The 19,635-nt window shown below is 51.4% G+C and overlaps 1 protein-coding gene across 2 annotated transcripts in view; it reads left to right on the top strand.

Moving 5' to 3' along the window:
- SOGA1 (suppressor of glucose, autophagy associated 1) overlaps positions 1 to 19,635 on the top strand; it is a 66,364-nt gene that overhangs the window by 22,423 nt on the left and 24,306 nt on the right. The window contains exons 3-6 of one of the 2 annotated variants that reach the window (XM_045980367.1): positions 3,589 to 3,747; positions 15,023 to 15,085; positions 15,693 to 16,865; positions 18,051 to 18,191. In XM_045980367.1, coding sequence (XP_045836323.1) covers positions 3,589 to 3,747; positions 15,023 to 15,085; positions 15,693 to 16,865; positions 18,051 to 18,191 — 1,536 coding nt within the window. The remainder of the gene's footprint in view (positions 1 to 3,588; positions 3,748 to 15,022; positions 15,086 to 15,692; positions 16,866 to 18,050; positions 18,192 to 19,635) is intronic. The other variant, XM_045980368.1, reaches the window with a different exon arrangement.

Raw genomic sequence — 19,635 nt, 5'->3', positions numbered from 1 at the left:
TCGTGCAGGGTGCTCACCCAGCAAAGGAACAAATATTGGTTGTAGCATTAATGTTCAGGAGAAGAACCTAGGAGGCACTAGTGGGGCAAGGGCAGGGAAGGGGAGGCCAGAATCTCAGCCTGCCTTTATGGATTAGAATCCCCTGGCCGGCTTGTCCGTAGTGCAGGTTCCCAGGCCCTACCTCCCATTCCCCCTCCCTGAGGATTCAGAGTGACAGTGACAGGGATGCCCATGAGCCAAGAGGCCCAGTGAGCAGGGGGGCTGTGGCCTGGAGGCTGCTGGTTGCTTTTGGCAGGAGCCAGGCCTCAGCGCTGTAAACAGTGACCTCATGGCTGAGCACATTGTGTGCGCTTTGGGGGTTTGCCCTGCTGTCCGGAAGCTGCAGCTGCTTCTCCTCCCATAGTATCTCAGCCCCCTGCCCTGGGAATAGTTGGGAGGATCGTCCGAGGATAGAATGAGACAAGCAGGTGGGGCCCTGTGAGCACATGACACCGTGAACCCTCTGCGGGGCTTATTGCTAATACTTTGAGTACAGATAATAACATGATGTCTTCAAGCTTCGGGCCAGCAACAGGGTCAGGTGGAGAGCAGGACCCTAGAGTTGACCCACCTGATTTCAAACCTTATTTCTGTAGCTTCCTAGCCATGTGACCTGGGGCAGGTGACCTTTCCTTTCTGCACGTCAGAATGGGAATCATAAAGCCCTTCCGGAGGGGGTGAAAGGCACGTGTTGTCAGGAAGTGAGAGCTGATTCTTTTTTTTTTTTTTTAACATTTTATTTATTTAACTGACAGAAAGACAGCGAGAGCAGGAACACAAGCAGGGGGAGTGGGAGAGTTTGGAAAGCAGGCTTCCCATCAAGCAGGGAGCCTGACGTGGGGCTTGATCTCAGGATCCTGGGATCATAACCCGAGCTGAGGGCAGACGCCTAATGACTGAGCCTCCCAGGCGCCCTGTGAGAGTTGATTCTATAAACCACCTATGTATGAGAGGTGATAGCACGCAGGGCTACTGAGGTTCAGAGAGAGGAAGGGACAGGCAGAGACCACCAGACTCCTGCCCTCCAGGCTACCATGGTCTTCGCTTCTGTGGGCCTCTGCTGGGGGCACAGGGTCCTGTGGGATCTGAAATTAAGGGCTCTTTTGTTCACACTGGAATCCTATAAGCTGCCTGGGGCTGGACTTTCTCCACATAGCAGTCCCTGGGGGTAGGGGATAAATGGGGAAGGAGATCCTGTGGAGAAGGGGCGGAAGGAGGCTGGGGACTCATGGAAGGGGTGAAATCAATACAATCATTTATGAACCCAAGAGGACCCAGGAATCCGCACGGATCATGACTTCTTGGCTTCTTGGCGGGGAGTGTTGCCTCCCTGGTTGAGGCCATGGTGGGGATGGAGCAGCCCCTCAGTGGAGAGGAGCTGGCCCCGCGGGGGAGCACAGTTAGGAGAGAAGCCCTCACATCAGTCAGGGACACAGCCCTCCCTGGACAGTGGGTGGAGTGGCTGATTGAGGGGAGCATCCCCAGTCAAGTTAGGGGAGGTACAACTCCCCATATTTCAGCCATTCACTCCTTCATTTCCCTGTCTTTTCACTTTTTGGAACCTTGGATTTGTTTGTTCTCCCGCCAGCATTCACCGGGCACTAGCGTGTGTCAGACCACACCCTGCTTCTGGGACAGGGGGATGTGAAGGAGCCCAGGCATGATCCGGTGCCTTCATCTCTGTGCCCCCCCCACACCTGCCCCCACGTCTCAGCAGGATGAATGAATGAATGAATGAATGGAATATTCATCAGGACAGGGGCTTCTGGGTGACCTAATAGCCCCAAACTGAGGACCATAGCCAGGAGCCTGAGACTGAACACTTCCAGCAAAAACCCTGACACCAAACTCAAGAGTGAGGCTGTGGCGTATTGGGCCCAGTCCAATAAAACGAGTGCACGGAGGTGAAGCAGGGATGCTAACAGTGTATTAAAAAGTTGCATTTCTCGATATTCCAGTCACCAGCCCAGGGGCTGTGTCATGTGTTCCTTGCAGCAGCCCCGGAAGTAGGCTGCCTTAGCTCTACTTACCAGTGACCACACTGAGACTTCGAATGTGTCAATAAACTTGCCGTGGGTGTCTACATAGAAAGTGCTGGAATCAGACTCAGTCTAGTTCTCCCCACCTACCAAGTCCTTGTTCTGATACTGACGGGTTGCTCACCCCACTATTTGGACAGGGGAAGGTTCTGGCCATCCTTGGAGATCTTCAGGGGCAGAGTGTGGCAGCGGGCAACAGAGGGAGGGGGAGGCAGGGCTGAATTTCCTTTCTGGCCGTTGTTTTTCCTGGCCTGTCTCTCGCACTGCCAGTGGGTCCATGCCGAGCTGGGCCTGGGTCCAGGCAGAGGGCAGAGGCAGGGAGGGCTCTCTTCGCTTCCGGCATGGAGGAGGCCCTCTTCCCCTGCCGTTTCCGAGACTTGCAGGCCTGGGGCATTGGGCTGTCTGCCCCTCACATACCTCTTGCTGGCAAAGCCCTCGGACCCCTCCAGAGCCTGCCACGTTGGCCTCTCGGGCAGATCCTAGGGGCTCTGCCCAGCTCAGCTCACCCTGACTTGGCATGACCCCGAGTCAGGTCACTTGGGCAGCGAGCCTCACACAGAATTGGGGTGAAGGTGCATGAATCTGGCACATGGTCGGTTTTTGACAAATGATAGTGCCTGGATCGCTCAGGGGTAGTTGGGACTTACCGGCTCAGAGGAGTCTTCCGCACCCCCAGAGGCTCCCCTTTCCTGGCCTTTGACCCTCAGGGTGTCCTTGAGGAAACGGGGTGCTTTGCTGCAGAGCCCTGGCACCAGGATTGGCATTTGCAACTCTGTTAGTTCCTTTCCGTAGGGATGACTTGGATCCATGCCCAGCCTTTGTCATTTAGAGCATGTTCTATTTCCCAGACAATTGGAAACCAGCCTCAGGGTCACACCATGACTTCCAACAAGTCATGCCCCTCTCTGAGCTTCCTCCTGAGCACTCCCCCAGCACTGGCTGTGTTGGCCCAGGGCCGAGGTGTTTTGTGCAATCGCTGATTCAGTCCTCCTGCTGGGCCCCTGAGGTTGCCGCTATTACTGCACCCATTTTGCAGTTAAGGAGATTGAGGCACAGGGTGGGGAAATGGTTTGCTCAGGATCACATGCTGGTTGGTGGCAGCGGTGGGATTCAGATGGCTCTGGGGCTGCCCGTCTTGCTCTGGTTTCCACTCCAGCTGACTTCCCTCCCTTTAAAATGAGCTGGCCCTGACGCAGGCTCTTGCAAGAATTGGAAACACCGAATGTGCTGGATAATGGAGAAGGCCTTGCTAAGAACAGGCAGGGTCTTCCCAGCTTCCTGGGGCCTGAACTGTGATACAGACACTGGGAGCACAGGGTGCCTGGGTTTGGGTTTTGCTTCTGCTCTTTCCTGGTTGTGTGACCCCCTACCTTCTACTGACTTCTCTGTGCCTTGGTTTTTTCATCTGCTAAGTGGGAGTGGTGCGTGACCCTGTCTGCTGGGGGGTTGCTCTGCAGCCGTGGCGGAGCGGGGTGGGGGGGTTCCCTGCTCATCACCCACCCTTGCTCAGGTCTCTAAGGACATCTCCGTGCGGCTGCATAAGGAGCTGGAGGCGGTGGAGAAGAAACGGGCACGGCTGGAGGAGGAGAACGAGGAGCTTCGGCAGCGGCTCATCGAGACCGAGCTGGCCAAGCAGGTGCTGCAGACGGAGCTGGAACGGCCGAGAGAGGTGAGGACCTGTCCATCCCAGGCAGGGCCAGGCCGGGGCAGGTGGGCGCATGCCGGCCCCACCCAGCCAGGGCTCTGAACCTCTGTGTCTGCACAGTTAACGCCTCCCTGGCAGAGCTGTCTTATTCATGTGTTCATTCCTGCAACACACATTTCCTAAGTACTGCTGTGTGCGCTGTGTCCTGGATGCTGAGGGCACAGCGGTGAATGAAGGACACTGATTCCTGTCCTCCAGGAGCCCACAGGCCAATGAAGGAGACAGTCATCCACCTAAGAACCACAGCTGTGGGAGGATTAACTGGGAAGCACTCCATGGTGCCCAGCGTGGGGCCTGGCACTCTGCCTCAGTTTCCTCACCTACAGAACAGGACAAGGACGCCCCAAGTTGTTGTGAGGACTCGCTGGGATAACTTGTGTGGACGTGATTTAGGGGCTGCCATTTGGTGTGAAGGCAGTGCTGGGGCTGGGCCTCTGGCCAGTGTCTCAACACAGATGTTAGGGTGTTAGATGCTTCCTGAAATGTGGCCCCCAGGCACCAGCCTCTCGTGCTTTGCTCATGTGAGTCCTTCCACTTATATGTAATTTCTGCCTTCTGCTATGTGTTGGGCATGTGGCGTGTTAAGTACCATGCTAGACACTTCCCCTCAACAATTTTCATAAAGGCCCAGTGAGGTTGTGATTGTACCCATTTTTGGATGAGGAAACAGCCCCTGAGAGAAGGAGAGATGTCCTCAAGGTTGCACAGGGCCCAGGGGCTCTGCAGAATGCCTCTTGAAAGCCATCTGCCTAGGGGCTAGAATCCTCCAGAATCAGGGGGTCTGTGTTCCCGACGGCTCTGGGCAGCTTCTGACCACAGAGGCACAGCTGGGCCTCAGCTGTCTGGCTGTGCATGAGAGTGTCCTAGGATTGTACATTGTTCTGAGGCACTCCTCACCTTCCCCGAGGGCAGGCATGCCAGTGTTCCAGGACTGGAACACCACAGCCCTGAGGCCAGAACAGTTCTCTGGCTACCCTTCCTCTGGGCATGTTGGTGTGATGTGCCAATGGCTTCTCAGTGTAGAGACAGGGGGCATTTGCTGCTAAAGGCCAGGGGGGAGGCCCCCTCCCTCAGGCAGGCTCCTGCCCCCCCCCCCGCCCCTCCTGCCCCTCCCACTCTGTGATCTGGCCCACAGCACAGGGGCCCTCTTCACACATCTCACTGCTGCCACCCTTGAGAGTGAAAAGGGGAGACAGTTTCAGAGAGTGCCTTGAAGCTTAGCATGTTTCTTTTTTGTTTTTTAAAGATTAATTTATTTATTTTGAAGAGAGAGTGTGTGTGAGCAGGGGGAGGGGCAGAGGTTGAGAAGCAGACTCCTCACTGAGCACATGACCTTGAGATGATGACCTGAGCCAAAATCAAGAGTCCGACGCTTAACTGATTGAGCCACCCAGGTGCTCCAACTCAGCGTATATCTATTGTAAAGGAGAGGAAACTGAGGCCTAGAGAGGGACAGGTTGCCTGACTTCAGCGCCCCCTTCCTTAGCCGAAGCCACATCCCCTCTAAGTTTCCGTTTCTCCCTTTGATATCGGTATGATAACAGTACCCAGCCCATGAGGTTGTTTATGACAGATTGGGTAACCATAAAACCCTATGAAGAAGTTAAAAAGAATAAAGTAGTATGGCGATTCCCGAACAAATTAAACATGCAATTATTATTATATGAGCCAGCAATTCCACTTTGGGATCTATGCCCCAAAGAACTGAAAGCAGGGACCTGAACAGATATTTGTAACCCCTCTGTTCTGAGCAACATTATTCATGATAGGCAAAAGGTAGAAGCAACCCAAATGGCCATCAGTGTATATACACACACACACACACACACACAATAGACTCTTGGTAAGCTTCGAAAAGGAATGAAATTGGGGCGCCTGGGTGGCTCAGTGGGTTAAAGCTTCTGCCTTCAGCTCAGGTCATGATCTCAGGGTCCGGGGATCGAGCCCCACATCGGATTCTCTGCTCCGCGGGGAGCCTGTTTCCTCCTGTCTCTCTCTCTGCCTGCCTCTCTGCCTACTTGTGATCTCTGTCTGTCAAATAAACAAACAAAAAAAATTAAAAAAAAAAAAAAAAGAAAAGGAATGAAATTCTGACACATGCTACACCATGGATGAACCTTGAAGACATGATGCCAAGTGACATAAGTCAGCCACCAATGGACCAATATTAGATGGTTCCAAGTATAGGACATATCATAGTCCAAATTCATGGAAGCAGAAAGCAGGGTAGAGGTAGCCAGGTGCTGGAGAGAGGAGGGAATGGGGAATTGGTATTCAGTGGATATAGAGTTTCAGTTTAGGATAATAAAAAAGCTCTAGAAATGAATAGTGGTTGCTTGGCAAAGCGAATGCACCTAGTGCCGCTGAAATGTATCCTTGAAAATGACTAGAAATGGTAAATTTCATTCTATGTATATGTTAGCACAGTTAAAAAAAAAAAAGAAGGTAGCTATGTAAGTACTAGTGCTGAAAGATATCTAGTAGGAAAAAAAGTTAGAGAGCTACGAGTGTATATATATTTATATAGTGCAATCCCACTAAGTATTTTGAAAAGGCATACAGAGCAGGCTGGTTTGGGGGCATGTGTATGTGCAAATGCATAGCAGAGGTGTGGAGGAAAATCCCCTGAACTAAGGAGTGAGAGATGGTGGGGATAGCACAGGAAAGTGTTCTTTTAATTAGTGCTGTAGTTAGGTGGATTTGGGTGGGGGGATTATTTGTGAAGTTTGAAATTCAGTCAAGCATGTAAAGAACCCCATATGGGGCTGTGTGGTGCTGGGCATGCAGTAGGTGCTCGAGAAATACCGATTCAGTTCCCCTAGGAAGGCAATGTCAACAAGGCAGGTCTGGCCCTCCCGGACGTGCCCCTTGGCTTGTTGGGAATCTGGGCAAGGTGGCGTGGCCCTGTTTATTTTCTGATTGCCTGCTCCCCCTCCCCTCCTCCTTCCTGACATGGTTTCCATGGAGATGAGGGTCCCTTAGCCATTCTGCCAGAGCTGCTGGAGTCCCATCACCCAGCTCTGCCTTTGCCATCCTGACAGGTTGCTGGGGCGATACTGTCACCCAGCTGGGAACAGGAGCCCCTGGCCTGAGCTGATGTGGTTGCCATGGAGATCACTCTTTGCTGGAGAGAAGGGAGGGTGGTCAGCCCCACCCGCCCTCTGCAGTGGCACCCTTGCCCAGCTGGGCTGCAGCTCAAGAATCGTAACAGCAGCCTCCCCCTCGTCCAGTATCATTCCCCCGTTCTCGTGTTTTAGGCAGAAAGCCAGTATGAGTGTTGATGTGATGTATTAGAATATAGCGGCTGTGTCCGAGTGCTTGCTCTGTACCAGGCGCTGCACCAACGGCCTCCCAACATACCTAGAGCTGTTATCCTCATTTTATAGGTGCTACTCTTCTCGACAGTCTTTTAATCATAATTCACATTCTATAAAAGTCACCATTTAAAAATGTCAAATTTAATGGTTTGGTTTCGTTTTTTGTTTTTTTTTTAAAGATTTGATTTGTTTTTTTGACAGAGAGAGAGATCACAAGTAGGCAGAGAGATGGACAGAGAGAGAAAGGGAAGCAGGCTTCCTGCTGAGCCCGATGTGGGGCTCGATCCCAGGACCCTGGAATCATGACTCAAGCTGAAGGCAGAGGCTTTAACCCACTGAGCTGCCCAGGTGCCCCAAATTTAATGGTCTTTAATGTATTCATGGCATTGTACATACATCACCATGATCTAACTCTAGAATATTTCTACTGCCCCTGAAAAAAAGCCCGTACCCGTTAGCAGTCACTCCCCGTTCCCCCTGCCCTCCAGCCCCTGGCAACCACTAATCTCCACTGTGGCTCTGGATTTGCCTGTCCCGGACGTTTCATACAAATGGAATGCTGTGATAGGTGATGTTTTATGACTGGCTTTTTTCACGCAACATCAGGTTTTCAGGGTTCATCTGTGTTGAAGTATATGTCAGTACTTAATTCCTTTTTATGGTCAAATAATAATCCATTGTATGGATAGACATTTTGTGTGTGCACTCATCAGTTGATGGACATTTGGGTTGTTTCTGCCTTTGGACTAGTAGGAGGAATGCTGCTCCGTACATTTGCACATGTGTTTTTTTTTTTTTTTTAAAGATTTTATTTATTCATTTGACAGACAGAGATCACAAGTAGGCAGAGAGGCAGGCAGAGAGAGAGGAGGAAGCAGGCTCCCCGCTGAGCAGAGAGCCCGATGTGGGGCTCGATCCCAGGACCCTGGGATCATGACCCGAGCTGAAGGCAGAGGCTTTAACCCACTGAGCCACCCAGGCGCCCTGCACATGGGTTTTGTGTAAGATCCGGCTTCAGCTCTCCTGGGTGTATACCAAGGAGTGGACTGCTGCATGTAGATGGAACTAGAAAAAGACAAAGATGGGCTTCCAACCCAGAACTCTATCTCCCAAAGTCACCCCGACTCTTAGGTGCTGCCCCGCCCTCCTCACCCTATCCAGGGACCCCCCAGGGCCCTGTGTGATTTCAGAGCCTCTGAAGGGGCTGCTGACTGCAGGGAGTGAGCCCCTCTGTCTCTGGCGTCGGCTTCTTATCCCAATTCCCACTCTGATGGGGTAGACAGGGTGCTGACCTTGGCATCACATCACCCAGGTTCAACGCTGGGTTCTGCTGGCGGTGTCGTCTGATGCATCCAGGCTGTGGTTTGTATGGTGCAGGGCAGGCTCGAATTTGGGGTCACACGGGCCTGGGTTTGAATGCTGGCGTTCAAGTTGCCACTCACTTGCCAGTGACTGTGCTGCTGGGCAAATCGTGCCAGGGCTCGGTTTGTTCATTTATAAAACAGGAGTATGCATGCCTGCTTCTCAGGGATGAGCAGGTGAGGTGCTTAGCGGAGGGGAAGGGCTTGGTAAATACTGGGGATCCTCATTACCCTTACAAACTGCTGGCTGGCTCTGGGTCTGCCGTCCCATTTACCTTAAAGAACACGTTTCTGCTGCCCTTAGCAAGGCGTGGTCTATATCAAGCTGCCACTTGCCCAGGTAAGGAGCAGTTACATCGCAAATCATGCCCGCCGTTGTCAACATGCGCCCCCGTGTCTTCTGACGGGAGGCTCGTGTCTAAGCCAGTCTTTGCTTCCTTCCCCCAGATGGTCTCCCCTTAGCGTGGAGCCGCATGGCCTCTAGCTGCTTCAGCTGGTCTGGAGGAAGAAAGCCTCAGTCTTCAAGACGCACCCCCACCGCAGGTCCCTTTTAGAGTAAATTTTGCACGCACAGTGCCGTCTGTGTTTTCAGTGAGACCCTTTCAAACATCCCCTCCATATTTGGTGAAAATCTGCCCAGCTGTTTTGGCAGCAGGTTCATTTTATTCCTTGAAGGTTGGTCTTTGTTTCCTGGCAGCACCGGAGCAGGAGAGGCGTTGGAGCACAGGGGCCCCTCCAGAGCGGAGCTCAGGCGGCCTCTCTGTGCGGCCTGGACGTGCAGGGAACCCAATCTACTAGTCTCCTAGAGAAGGATGAGGGAGGACATAGGCCCTGCTCCTACCAGGAGCCGTTAGACCAAGGATGCTGAAAGGCCCCACCCTGGCTGCTGGGAGATGGTCTTGTGAGTTGTTGCTGGTTGGTGGGGAAGTCCCTGATGTGCACAGGCCAAAGAATGTGCCCTTGGGGTCCGTCACTTAGTGACAGGCATTCTTGTTGGTGGCTGCAACTGTCTTCGCCTTGCCCCTTCCTTCCCACTCTCCTGAGGCCTGGGGCCAGAACATCTGCCCCTGGGGGCTCCACAAAGGGGCTCTGACAGGCCCTGGCTCCCTGGAGGGGCACCGTAGCCCCCCAGGCCGCCTGGCCAGCTGCTGCCCTGCAGAGGGAAGGCGGTCTTTGTGCTCTGTGAGCCTGCCTTGTTTTCCCTCCAGAGCCGAGGGTAGTGTGGGAGCCCAAATGGCTTAGATGGTGGGGGGTGGGGGGCAGAGAGGGAGGGTCATTTCCAACCATAAAAGGCTGGAGTCACTCTGGTCCTAAAAGTGTTTCCCGCTCTGGCCCCTCATCTCTGCCCGCTGCCCTCCCTTCCCAGCAAGGTTACACGCAAGGTTCGTGGTACTCAGAGTGTACTGTCTGCCAGTTGGAGAGGTGTCCAGTGACTTTTCTTGGGATGGTATATAAAAAACATCTCACTATGATTTTCCTCCCTCCACCCGATAGGTTAGAGGAAGACTAATAGAAAATACAAGTAAGTCACAAGAAGGAAAAATTCACCTGTAATCCAGTATTCGGGGAGAGTTACTCTGAGTAATTATCAAATTATTATTTGGGTGGCAGGGGCATATACTTCCAAAACATTTTTCTACTTACATGCACACACATATTGAAATGTATAGGTCTAGGTGTATTTTTCCCCCGTAACAGAAGCGCTCAGTGAAGCAAAAATATCACTACAAAAGCACATCAGGGCGGGCTGATCCCTACATCTGACCCAAGTGGTATTGGTTGGCCTCGGGCAGAAAAACTGGGGACTTGGGTTCACTGTGCTCCTTTTTGTGATTTTTTTTTTTTTTTTAAGTATAGTTGACGCACAACGTGACATTGGTTTCAGGTGTACGACATAGTGATTGAACAAGTCTGCACATTTTGCTGTCCTAACCATAGGTGTAGCTGCCATCTGTCACCAAGCAGCCCTGTTACAACACCATCGACTACATATCCTGTGCTGTACCTTTCATCCCGGAGACCTATTCATTCCATACCTGAAAGCCTAGATCTCTTACATTGCACCCAAATCCCCCCATTTTTGTGGTTTTTGAAGCTTGAACAATGTGAATGTGTTATCCAAAAAAATAATAGAAATAATAATAACCCTACATAAAAAATGAGAAGGAAGCCTCTCTTAACCACCTCCTTCAATCCTGCTCCTGACCCAGCTTAACCCGTGGTTAGCAGGTTGGTTTGTGTCTTTTTAGCCTCTCTCCATGTTCACACAATGTGCATTTCTCTGTGTATTTTTAGAAAAATAAAGATGGGATTATATTGGATCCATGGTTTCTGTAACGTGTAGAATAATGTAGCATGAAGACAAACTTTTTAAAAATGCTGGGTGGTTGGGGTTTTCTTCTGCCTGAGGTGCTTATTATAAAAATCAGAGATCACAGAGTCAAGTAAACATAGGAAGGAAAGAAAAGTCTAAAAGAGCACCGTCTATTTCAGTATTTAAACACAGAGCCAAAGGTGGAGAAGGAGCTCCAACTGGCCTTCCGCTGTGGTCGCCCTCAGGTTGGGGAGGAGAATGATTGGGGCGGGGGGGGGGGGGACTTCTGATTTGTCACTGTTGTGTAGATTTACAGTGAGATTGTATTTTTCTATATTAATTTATTTTTAAAAATATTTTGGAATGAGAATAAAATCTTAAAGAAAAAGCTGGAGGACTGTGTCTCCCCCACCCGTTACAAATGTGAGGGAAGAAGAGAGCCAAGTGGAAGTTTGCTGTGTTCTCATTGTAAACAGCCTGGGGTATGTTCTTCAGACACACACACACACACACACACACACACACACACCCTTTTTTCTCTGACAATGGTAACATGCTCTAGGTTTTTCTTTTTTTATAACAGCTTTATTGAGATATAATTCACATACGATAAAGTTAGTCTTTTTAAAGTGTACAGTTCAGTGGTTTTGTAGAATATTCAGAGCTGAACAACCTTCACCACTTTCTCTGTCCAGAACCCCAAGCCCATCAACAGTCTCTCCCTAGCCACTCGGGGGCCACGCCCAGCCCTGGGCAACCACTGATCTGCTCTCTATCATTGTGGATTTGCCTACTGTGGACATTTTATGTAAATGGTATCCTACATTGTGTGGCTTTTTGTGACTGGCTTCCTTCACTTAACGTGCTGTTTTCAGGATACACACATATGGTATCAAGTACGAGTCCTTCGTTATTTTCGGTGGCTGAGCGATGATACTCCCTCGTGTGGATATACCACATTTTGTCCATTTGTCAGTTGGTGGACATTTGGGTTGTAGGTTTTGTTGCACGTTTTCCTTCTTTTCCTTACCAAGATGTCTCAGACTTTACTATGTCAGGAAATCCCACTCCTGTCGGTCCTTTTTCATGGTGTTAGGCATGGTAGAATTTCATTCCTTTATATGTGGTGGGTGAGACCTCATAGTGCCCTGCCCCCCCTTCCTGTCACCCCATTTCCTCCCTCCAGGGAGTCTGCAGGGCTTGAAGATCACCTGAAGCGGCTCAGCTTTGTAGGGAGAGGAAGGGGTTTGCCCAGGATGAGAAACTCAGTGTTATGGGATTGCCCGAGTTCAGCTCCCAGTGGAGGCCTCCCTTCCCCCACAGCTTGCAATAAGCCAGCCCGGTCACCTCACCACTCACTCCATGCCCGGGTGTCCCTCTGAGCACCCCCTTCCCAGGTGCCATTTGTGGGAGGGGCTGTTTGTGGAGGGAACCTGTTTTGTGGCTTCACCTCATTTCCGGCCTTCTCCTTGATTTTGAAAGATCCCAGATCAGCCCTTCTCACATACGGGCTCTTCGCTCTTGGCCCCCAGCGGGCTGAAATGTCAGCCTCTGTCTTCCTGCCTCATTTGCATTTCAAAAGGTCTCTTTAGGATTTGATTGGGCTCCAAGATACACTTCAGACCCCAGCTGGAGTTCAATTCCTGGGCTCTCTGGTTCCAGGCTGGGCACACAGTAGAATCAACCTGAGAAGCTGTTTAAAAATCCCCATGCCTGGGACCCACCCTGGACAATTACAGCAGCATCTCTGGGACCTGGAGCATCAGCATTTTTTGTTAAACTTCTCCCAGGTAATTGTGATGCGCACCCGGGTTGGGAGCTGCTGTGCCCCCTCCACTCAGAGCACATTTTCTCCTTCCAAGTCTTGGGAACTATGTCAGGACCTCGGTGGAGAACAGGCCCCGCGTCAGCTATGGATTTACTGTGCGACCTTTCTCCCACCTTCAGCAAGGTGGGGGCTTGGATTAGATCCATGATTCTTGATGAAGTTCTAGAATATAGGTGAGGTTCGGTGGGTGGGGTGAGGTCTGGAGCTGATGACCAAGAAAGAATTCTTGAGACATCTTTGGTGCAAAATGGTGGTTTATTAAAGCAGGAGAACAGGACCTGTGGGCAGGAAGAGCTGCTGCCCCCAGTTGTGAGGGATGGCAGGTTATGTACCATGGAGTTGGGGGGAGGTAAGGAAAAGGGAGGTTTCAATAGAATTTTCATATGCTAAAGAGGACCTACAAAAGATGCCAGATACCAGAGGCCTTGCCATTGCCAAGGTCGTTTTGCCCTCTAGCAAGGTATTAACATCAAGATGGGTGGGAAATTCCTAAAGAATGTCACCTATGGGACCATCCGGGAGTGTGGGGGTGGGGGAAGATTGGAGGGTGTCAGCTTTTGCTTTGTTCTCAGCCAGCCTTCTGTTCCCTCATCAATTCTCACCTTCAGAGATGGGTGTGAGAGGTGGGGGGTAGGGAAGCATGCATTCAAACACCTGGGAGAACTCTCAGAAAATACTCCCTGAACTTGAAAAGTCAAAGGCAACCCAAGTGTGGTTCTGTACATTTAGTATAAATCATCCTTCTTGCGGGAAGGAGTGTTCAACACGCTCATCCATCTGAGTGACTTTTAAAAGTTATTTTTTAAAAAAATTTAAAAAGATTGTATTTATTTATTAGAGCAAAGAGAGGGGCAGAGGGAGAGGGAGAGAGAGAATTTCAAGCAGATTCCCCACTGAGCACTTTGTGGGGGGCGAGTGGGGAGCTTGAAGCCTTTGACCTTGAGATCATGACCTGAGCTGTTATCAAGTCAGTCTCTTAACCGACTGAGCCACCCAGGAGCCCCCTGAGTGACTTTTTTAAACATCAAGAAACTTTGGGAGAAATTATAACATTCCCTCAAGTTCCCCTCCATAGGGCTTGTGCCATTTTGCATTCTTCCCAGGGGTATAGGACTTTTCCTGCTCCTCCGTAGCTTCACCAATAGAATATATTGTCAGATGCTTGGATTTTTGCCCATCGGATGGGTGAGAAATGGTCTCTGGGTGTAGTTTTAATTTGCATTTCTCCATCTTGAATAGGGTCGAACATCTTCCTCTGGTTACAAGCCATTTACCTTTCTTTTCCTGAACCGTTTTTCATATCTCTAGCACATTTTAGTATAAGTTTGTTGGCCTTTTTGTTTCATATTTTATGAAGCTCTATATGTACTTAGGATATTAACCCTTTGTCAGTGCAATAAACTGCAAATGTTCTTCCCAGTATCGTTTATACTTTTACTTTCTTATGGTACTTTTTTCCATGTAGAATTTGCTTATCTAACTAAGAGTATCAATTTCTAAAAAAAATCAGTTTCTTTCCATATCAGTTCTGGATTTTTGAATTATGATTATTATGGTGTTATTTTGCATGAAAACTTACAATTTAAATTGTGAAAAATTGAGCCGTCCCTCCTGTGTAATTGTGATCTGTTTTACCCATTATGCATTTTGTTTATTAGTATGCATTCCGAATTAAAGTCCATGAGGACAGAATTCCCCCTGAAAATGGAGATTTGCATGTTAATTGAAGAATTCCCTTGGGAATAATGCCACCAAGGAGCCTCAGAGCATTCACACTAATAGCTTCGGCCCATCTCCTGGGGAGCTCTGGACCTGGGACGGCTGTTCAGAGTTGTTCTGAGTTGAGGCAGGAGGCCATGGACCAGTCATTGCATCTGGGCATATGACCTTGAACGAGGGGGCTGCCCTCAGCCAGTGGCATCACTTAGGTCTTAATTGGGGAACAAGTGCCCCAGTTCTGAGGAGGCAGGAATCTGGGTGGAGCCCATAGCATCCTCCCCAGGTATCCTATCTGGCTTATTCACTGCCATGTCCTCTGTGCTAGCTGTACCTGGCACATAATAGGTACTCAAGAAATCTTTGGTGAATGAATGAAAGAAGCAGAAGAACAGAAACCCAGATTTCTGGGTCTTGGCCCAGGCCAACTGGATCATAATGTAGTGGGGCTGGAGGGGAACCCTGGGCAGATGTGATCAGAGTCCTCTCCTTACGTGCTTCTGGTCTGCTGGGTGTTCTTGAGGACCCCCGTAACTCAGTAATTGGTGCTGGTCAAGGCTGATCGTGGCTGGGGAGGCTAGGCAAGGAGGGGGGCCCACAGTGGAACCCAGGGCACCTTGACTACTTTCAGTGCCCATCATCACCCCATGAGCTTTCAGTTTTCTGAGGGTTTTTTTTTTTGTATTTTGTTTTTAATTTCTAGCATTCCTTGAAGAAAAGGGGAACCCGCTCCCTGGGGAAGACAGACAAGAAGCCTTCAGTACAGGTATTTCCTGGCAGCCCTCATGACCCCCACAGGCAATTTTGAATCTGAAGGGCCGAGGCCTAACTCCAAGTGGCCTGGGAAGCCCACTCTTCCCCAACCTCAACCCCGCCCTTCTCCTTTTCACTTTCTTGGCTTCAGTGCTCATTTCACTTCCCAATATGATGCCCGGAGCCCGTGGTTCTCGCACTGGCAGACTGGCAGATGTGGTGCAGGTCAGGCATAGGGTACAGTTAATCTCTCGTGGTCCTGGATTGTCAGCATGCCAGGCACTTTTCCTACATTATCTCCTTTAATCCTCCGCGTGGCTCGTGAGGAAGGGAGTGTTATTGCCCCATTTTACAGACGAGGAAACTATAGTAGTAATGGTAGCAGCAGTGGCAGCAACAGTTGCCTGGCAGGATGTCGCCTACTCCAGGAAGCCCTCCTGGATTCCCCAGGCTGTGCCACGTCAAGGAGGTCTCCCTCCCTGCCTCCCCTGCTCCTTGAGAGTCAGGCCCTTGTCTGATTCCTTCCGGTGTCCCCCAGCACGTAGTTAGCGCTCCCCGAAGTGTGGTCCCGACACTCACCTTCCTGGGTCCTATGTGTCCCTGTGTCCATCCGGCTGCAGGAGGACAGCGCGGACCTGAAGTGCCAGCTGCACTTTGCAAAGGAGGAGTCAGCCCTCATGTGTAAGAAGCTCAGCAAACTTGCCAAGGAAAACGACAGCATGAAGGAGGAGCTGCTCAAGTACCGCTCGCTCTTCGGGGACCTGGACGGCGCCCTGTCCGCTGAGGAGCTGGCCGACGCGCCCCACTCCCGGGAGACCGAGCTGAAGGTGCACCTGAAACTGGTGGAGGAGGAAGCCAACCTGCTGAGCCGCCGCATCGTGGAGCTGGAGGTGGAAAACCGAGGCCTGCGGGCAGAGATGGACGACATGAAGGATCACGGCGGCAGCGGCGAGGCCCGCCTGGCCCTCTCTGCGCTGGGCGGTGGCGAGTGCGGGGAGAGCCTGGCCGAGCTGCGGCGGCACCTGCAGTTCGTGGAGGAGGAGGCCGAGCTGCTGCGGCGCTCGTCGGCCGAGCTGGAGGACCAGAACAAGCTGCTGCTGACCGAGCTGGCCAAGTTCCGCGCGGAGCACGAGCTGGACGTGACGCTGTCGGAGGACAGCTGCTCCGTGCTCAGCGAGCCCTCGCAGGAGGAGCTGGCGGCCGCCAAGCTGCAGATCGGTGAGCTCAGCGGCAAGGTCAAGAAGCTGCAGTACGAGAACCGGGTGCTGCTCTCCAACCTCCAGCGCTGTGACCTCGCCTCCTGCCAGAGCACGCGGCCCATGCTGGAGACAGATGCCGAGGCCGGGGACTCTGCCCAGTGTGTGCCCGCGGCTCTTGGCGACGCCCCAGGCCCCCATGCTGCCCGGCTCTGCAGGGCCCGGGAGGCCGAGGCGCTGCCTGGGCTGAGGGAACAGGCCGCGCTGGTCAGCAAGGCCATCGACGTCCTGGTGGCCGACGCCAACGGCTTCTCGGCCGGCCTCCGCCTCTGTCTGGACAACGAGTGTGCTGACTTTCGGCTGCACGAGGCCCCCGACAACAGCGAGGGTCCCAGGGACGCCAAGCTCATCCACGCCATCCTGGTGAGGCTGAGCCTGCTGCAGCAGGAACTCAATGCCTTCACGCGGAAGGCGGATGCCGCCCTCGGAGGCGCGCCCAAGGAGCAGCCAGAGCCCTTCTCTTCACTGCCTGCCTTGGGCTCCCAGGGGCCCTCCAAGGAGATGCTTTTGGCCAAAGACCTTGGCTCCGACTTCCAGGTAAGATGTCCCAGTCACAGCCCCTGTTACTTCTTTTCTTAGAAATTTTTTGCCGAATCACATGCAGGACAGAGGGGCCCATGGCACGCAAGTGTGCGGCTTACTGGATTGTCCAGAGGGGAGCACACTGGTGTCCTCATCACCCAGAACACGACCGTGTCATCATCACAGCATGCCCTTTGCAGTCTTTCTGTACGTGTCCTCTCGTGGGCTTGTTTCTCACCCAGATTGTTTTATGTGGTACCTGCTGTCACCACACGACTGATTTTTCTTGTGTAACGTGTCTAGTGGTTCGTGTGCTTACACTGCCGTATTTATTGGTCTTGTACTTTTTGTGCTTGGAGCTGGAGCAAAACTAGACCTGATTCCTGCCCTCTGGTCCCTGTCATCTAGTGGGGAAGAAAGATGTTCATCAAGATGTTAGGCCACTGGAATGTGAAATGACAAATAGATAGGAGGGCTCTCAGGGAAGGACACTTGGTTCTGTGAACAAGGAACTTGACCTCGTCTTCAGGTCAGGGAAGGCCTCTGATGTGAGCTGAGATCATAAGGGTTGATTAGCAGGGAAGAGAGTTGTAAGCAGAGAGAGCAGCCCGTGAGAAGGCATCATGGCTGAAAGGAGCATGGTGTGCCCGCGGCCAAAGGGAAGGAGGGCGGCTGGGTTATGGGAGCGTTTCATCCTGGGAGCAATGGGAGGGGTCTTCCCACGTCTGTACAAATTTAGCTTTCTTCTTGACAACTACACGGGGTAGTTGTACCATAATTTCTTTAATCCGTGCCCTGCTGATCTGGCTTGATCTTACTTTTTTAAGTAAGCAGGACCCCCCCGCAATGTTAGGTCTCCCCCTTGGTTCTTCCGGAGGTAGGAATGAGCTGAGTCTACCCATGTGGCAGGACTGTTGAGGCTGGCTCAGAAGGTTTGTGCACAAGACAGACATTCACGGGACCAGGATTCTCACCCACCACTTGGCTACTCATTCATCCTTTCAACAGAGACTGGCTCACTGAGTCGTTACAGGCCCGAGTCTGGGCTGCAGAGCTGAACCCACTGAGGCCCCAGCCCTCAAGTGGGTGGTCAGAGCCTCTTCTAGAGCCCTGGGCCTGGGGTGGGGGCTGCTTCTCGCACCCCCTGGGCCCCTCCCCATTGTTACCTTTGGTCTCTTCCGCCTGTGCCTCTGGGTGCAGCCACCTGACTTCAGGGATCTGCCAGAATGGGAGCCCAGGATACGAGAGCCCTTCCGCAGTGGTGACTTGGACTCCAAGCCCGACCCCGGCCGGAACTTCAGGCCTTACCGAGCTGAAGACAATGATTCCTACGCCTCTGAGGTGGGCCTAGGCCTGATGGAGCAAGGGGGAGGGCTGGAGGAGAGTGGCTGGGGCCTCCCAGAGGTGGGGCGATCTGTGGAGAAGCTTAGCTGGTGATGACATGGGTTTTGAGTGTTCTGTGTGGTTCCACGTTTCCAGGCAGCAAGCTGAAAGGGAGACAAGGAAGTCTGGGCCTTGGCCTGATAAAAGGAAGCTTATAAACTCATTTGAAAGAATGGATTTTGTTTTGCTGTACTAAATTTCACAGGGAATTTGATGGTTTATGTCATTTAACGAAACCACTCATTTCTTTAGTGGGAGGGCAGCAATCTTTGTAGTCAGGCTGACTGCTTTCATTCAAATTGTGCAACTACTATATACTGTCTGTGAGATTGTAGACCAGTCACTTGACCTCTCTGATCTCTGTTTTCTCACCTTTACAATCAAGGTGATCCCTCAGAGGGCTGTCGAAGGGATTAAATGCCTGAAAAGCCTTATTACAGCCTCATCCTGTTGGGTGAGGAAGAGGAAGATGACACATCTCAGGGCTTCAGGGGACCCACCAGTGTGGCTTTGTGGCCTTGGGCCTGTTCCCATTCTCTGGCTGCATCTTTCTGGCTTGTAACATGGGAGGATTCAAGTGGGTGGAGATTGTCGAATTTCTAGGATTCCCTCATCCTGAGCCTCCCTCCCCAGCCTTCTGAGTCTTCACCAGCGCTTCATAATGAACCTGAAGTAGGAAAAGGCTCCTGTGGTTGGGATGGAGCCTCCCTGAGACTTCTGAGCCATGGAAAACCTTGTGTGTGTCCCACCCTAAGCACCCTTTTCTTCTGAACATCCATGGGAAGGCAATTTTGTGGTCCCAGGAAGGCCAGTCTGTCTGCAAGTGCCCAGGGGGAGAAACTCCCCGGAAGCTGATGGATCAAACTCTTAAGTGGTCTGAGCTTCCTAGCAGCTATGGCAAAAAGGGAAAAACCAAAACATAACATGAAATACTTAGTTCTCATTTTCTGAGAAAAGGAGATAGGCCAGCTCACCTGCATGCATTTGGTTATTGTTTCATTCAGCCACTCTTGACTGAGCAGTTACAACTTGCCAGGCTCTGTGTTAGGCACCGAGTCCAAGGAGAACTCCGCAAGAATCTTTCATATAAAATAGGCATACAAGATATACCTTAAGTCAGAGTGCCTTCCATCACCAAGTTTCCACGTTATTGGCTAGATAAAAAAATTTTTTTTTCCCACAGAGGGACATCTTGCTGTGCCTGGGGAGGCTTGATGTAGGAGTAGCAAATGATATTTCCTTTTTTTTTCCTGCTTAACATGATAGCATAAGAATTTCCCTCTGTTACTAGAAATACTTTAAAAAATTTTAAAATGAAGCATAACACACATAGAAAAGCACTTGTAAGTGGACAGCTCGAATGAATTTTACAAACTGAACACTCCTATGCAATCAGCAAGCA

This window comes from Meles meles, chromosome 16 (genome assembly GCF_922984935.1).
Source record: "Meles meles chromosome 16, mMelMel3.1 paternal haplotype, whole genome shotgun sequence".
In the NCBI taxonomy this organism is placed as follows: domain Eukaryota; kingdom Metazoa; phylum Chordata; class Mammalia; order Carnivora; family Mustelidae; genus Meles; species Meles meles.
Note: the sequence above shows the minus strand (reverse complement) of the source record. Positions and strands in the feature narration are given on the sequence as shown.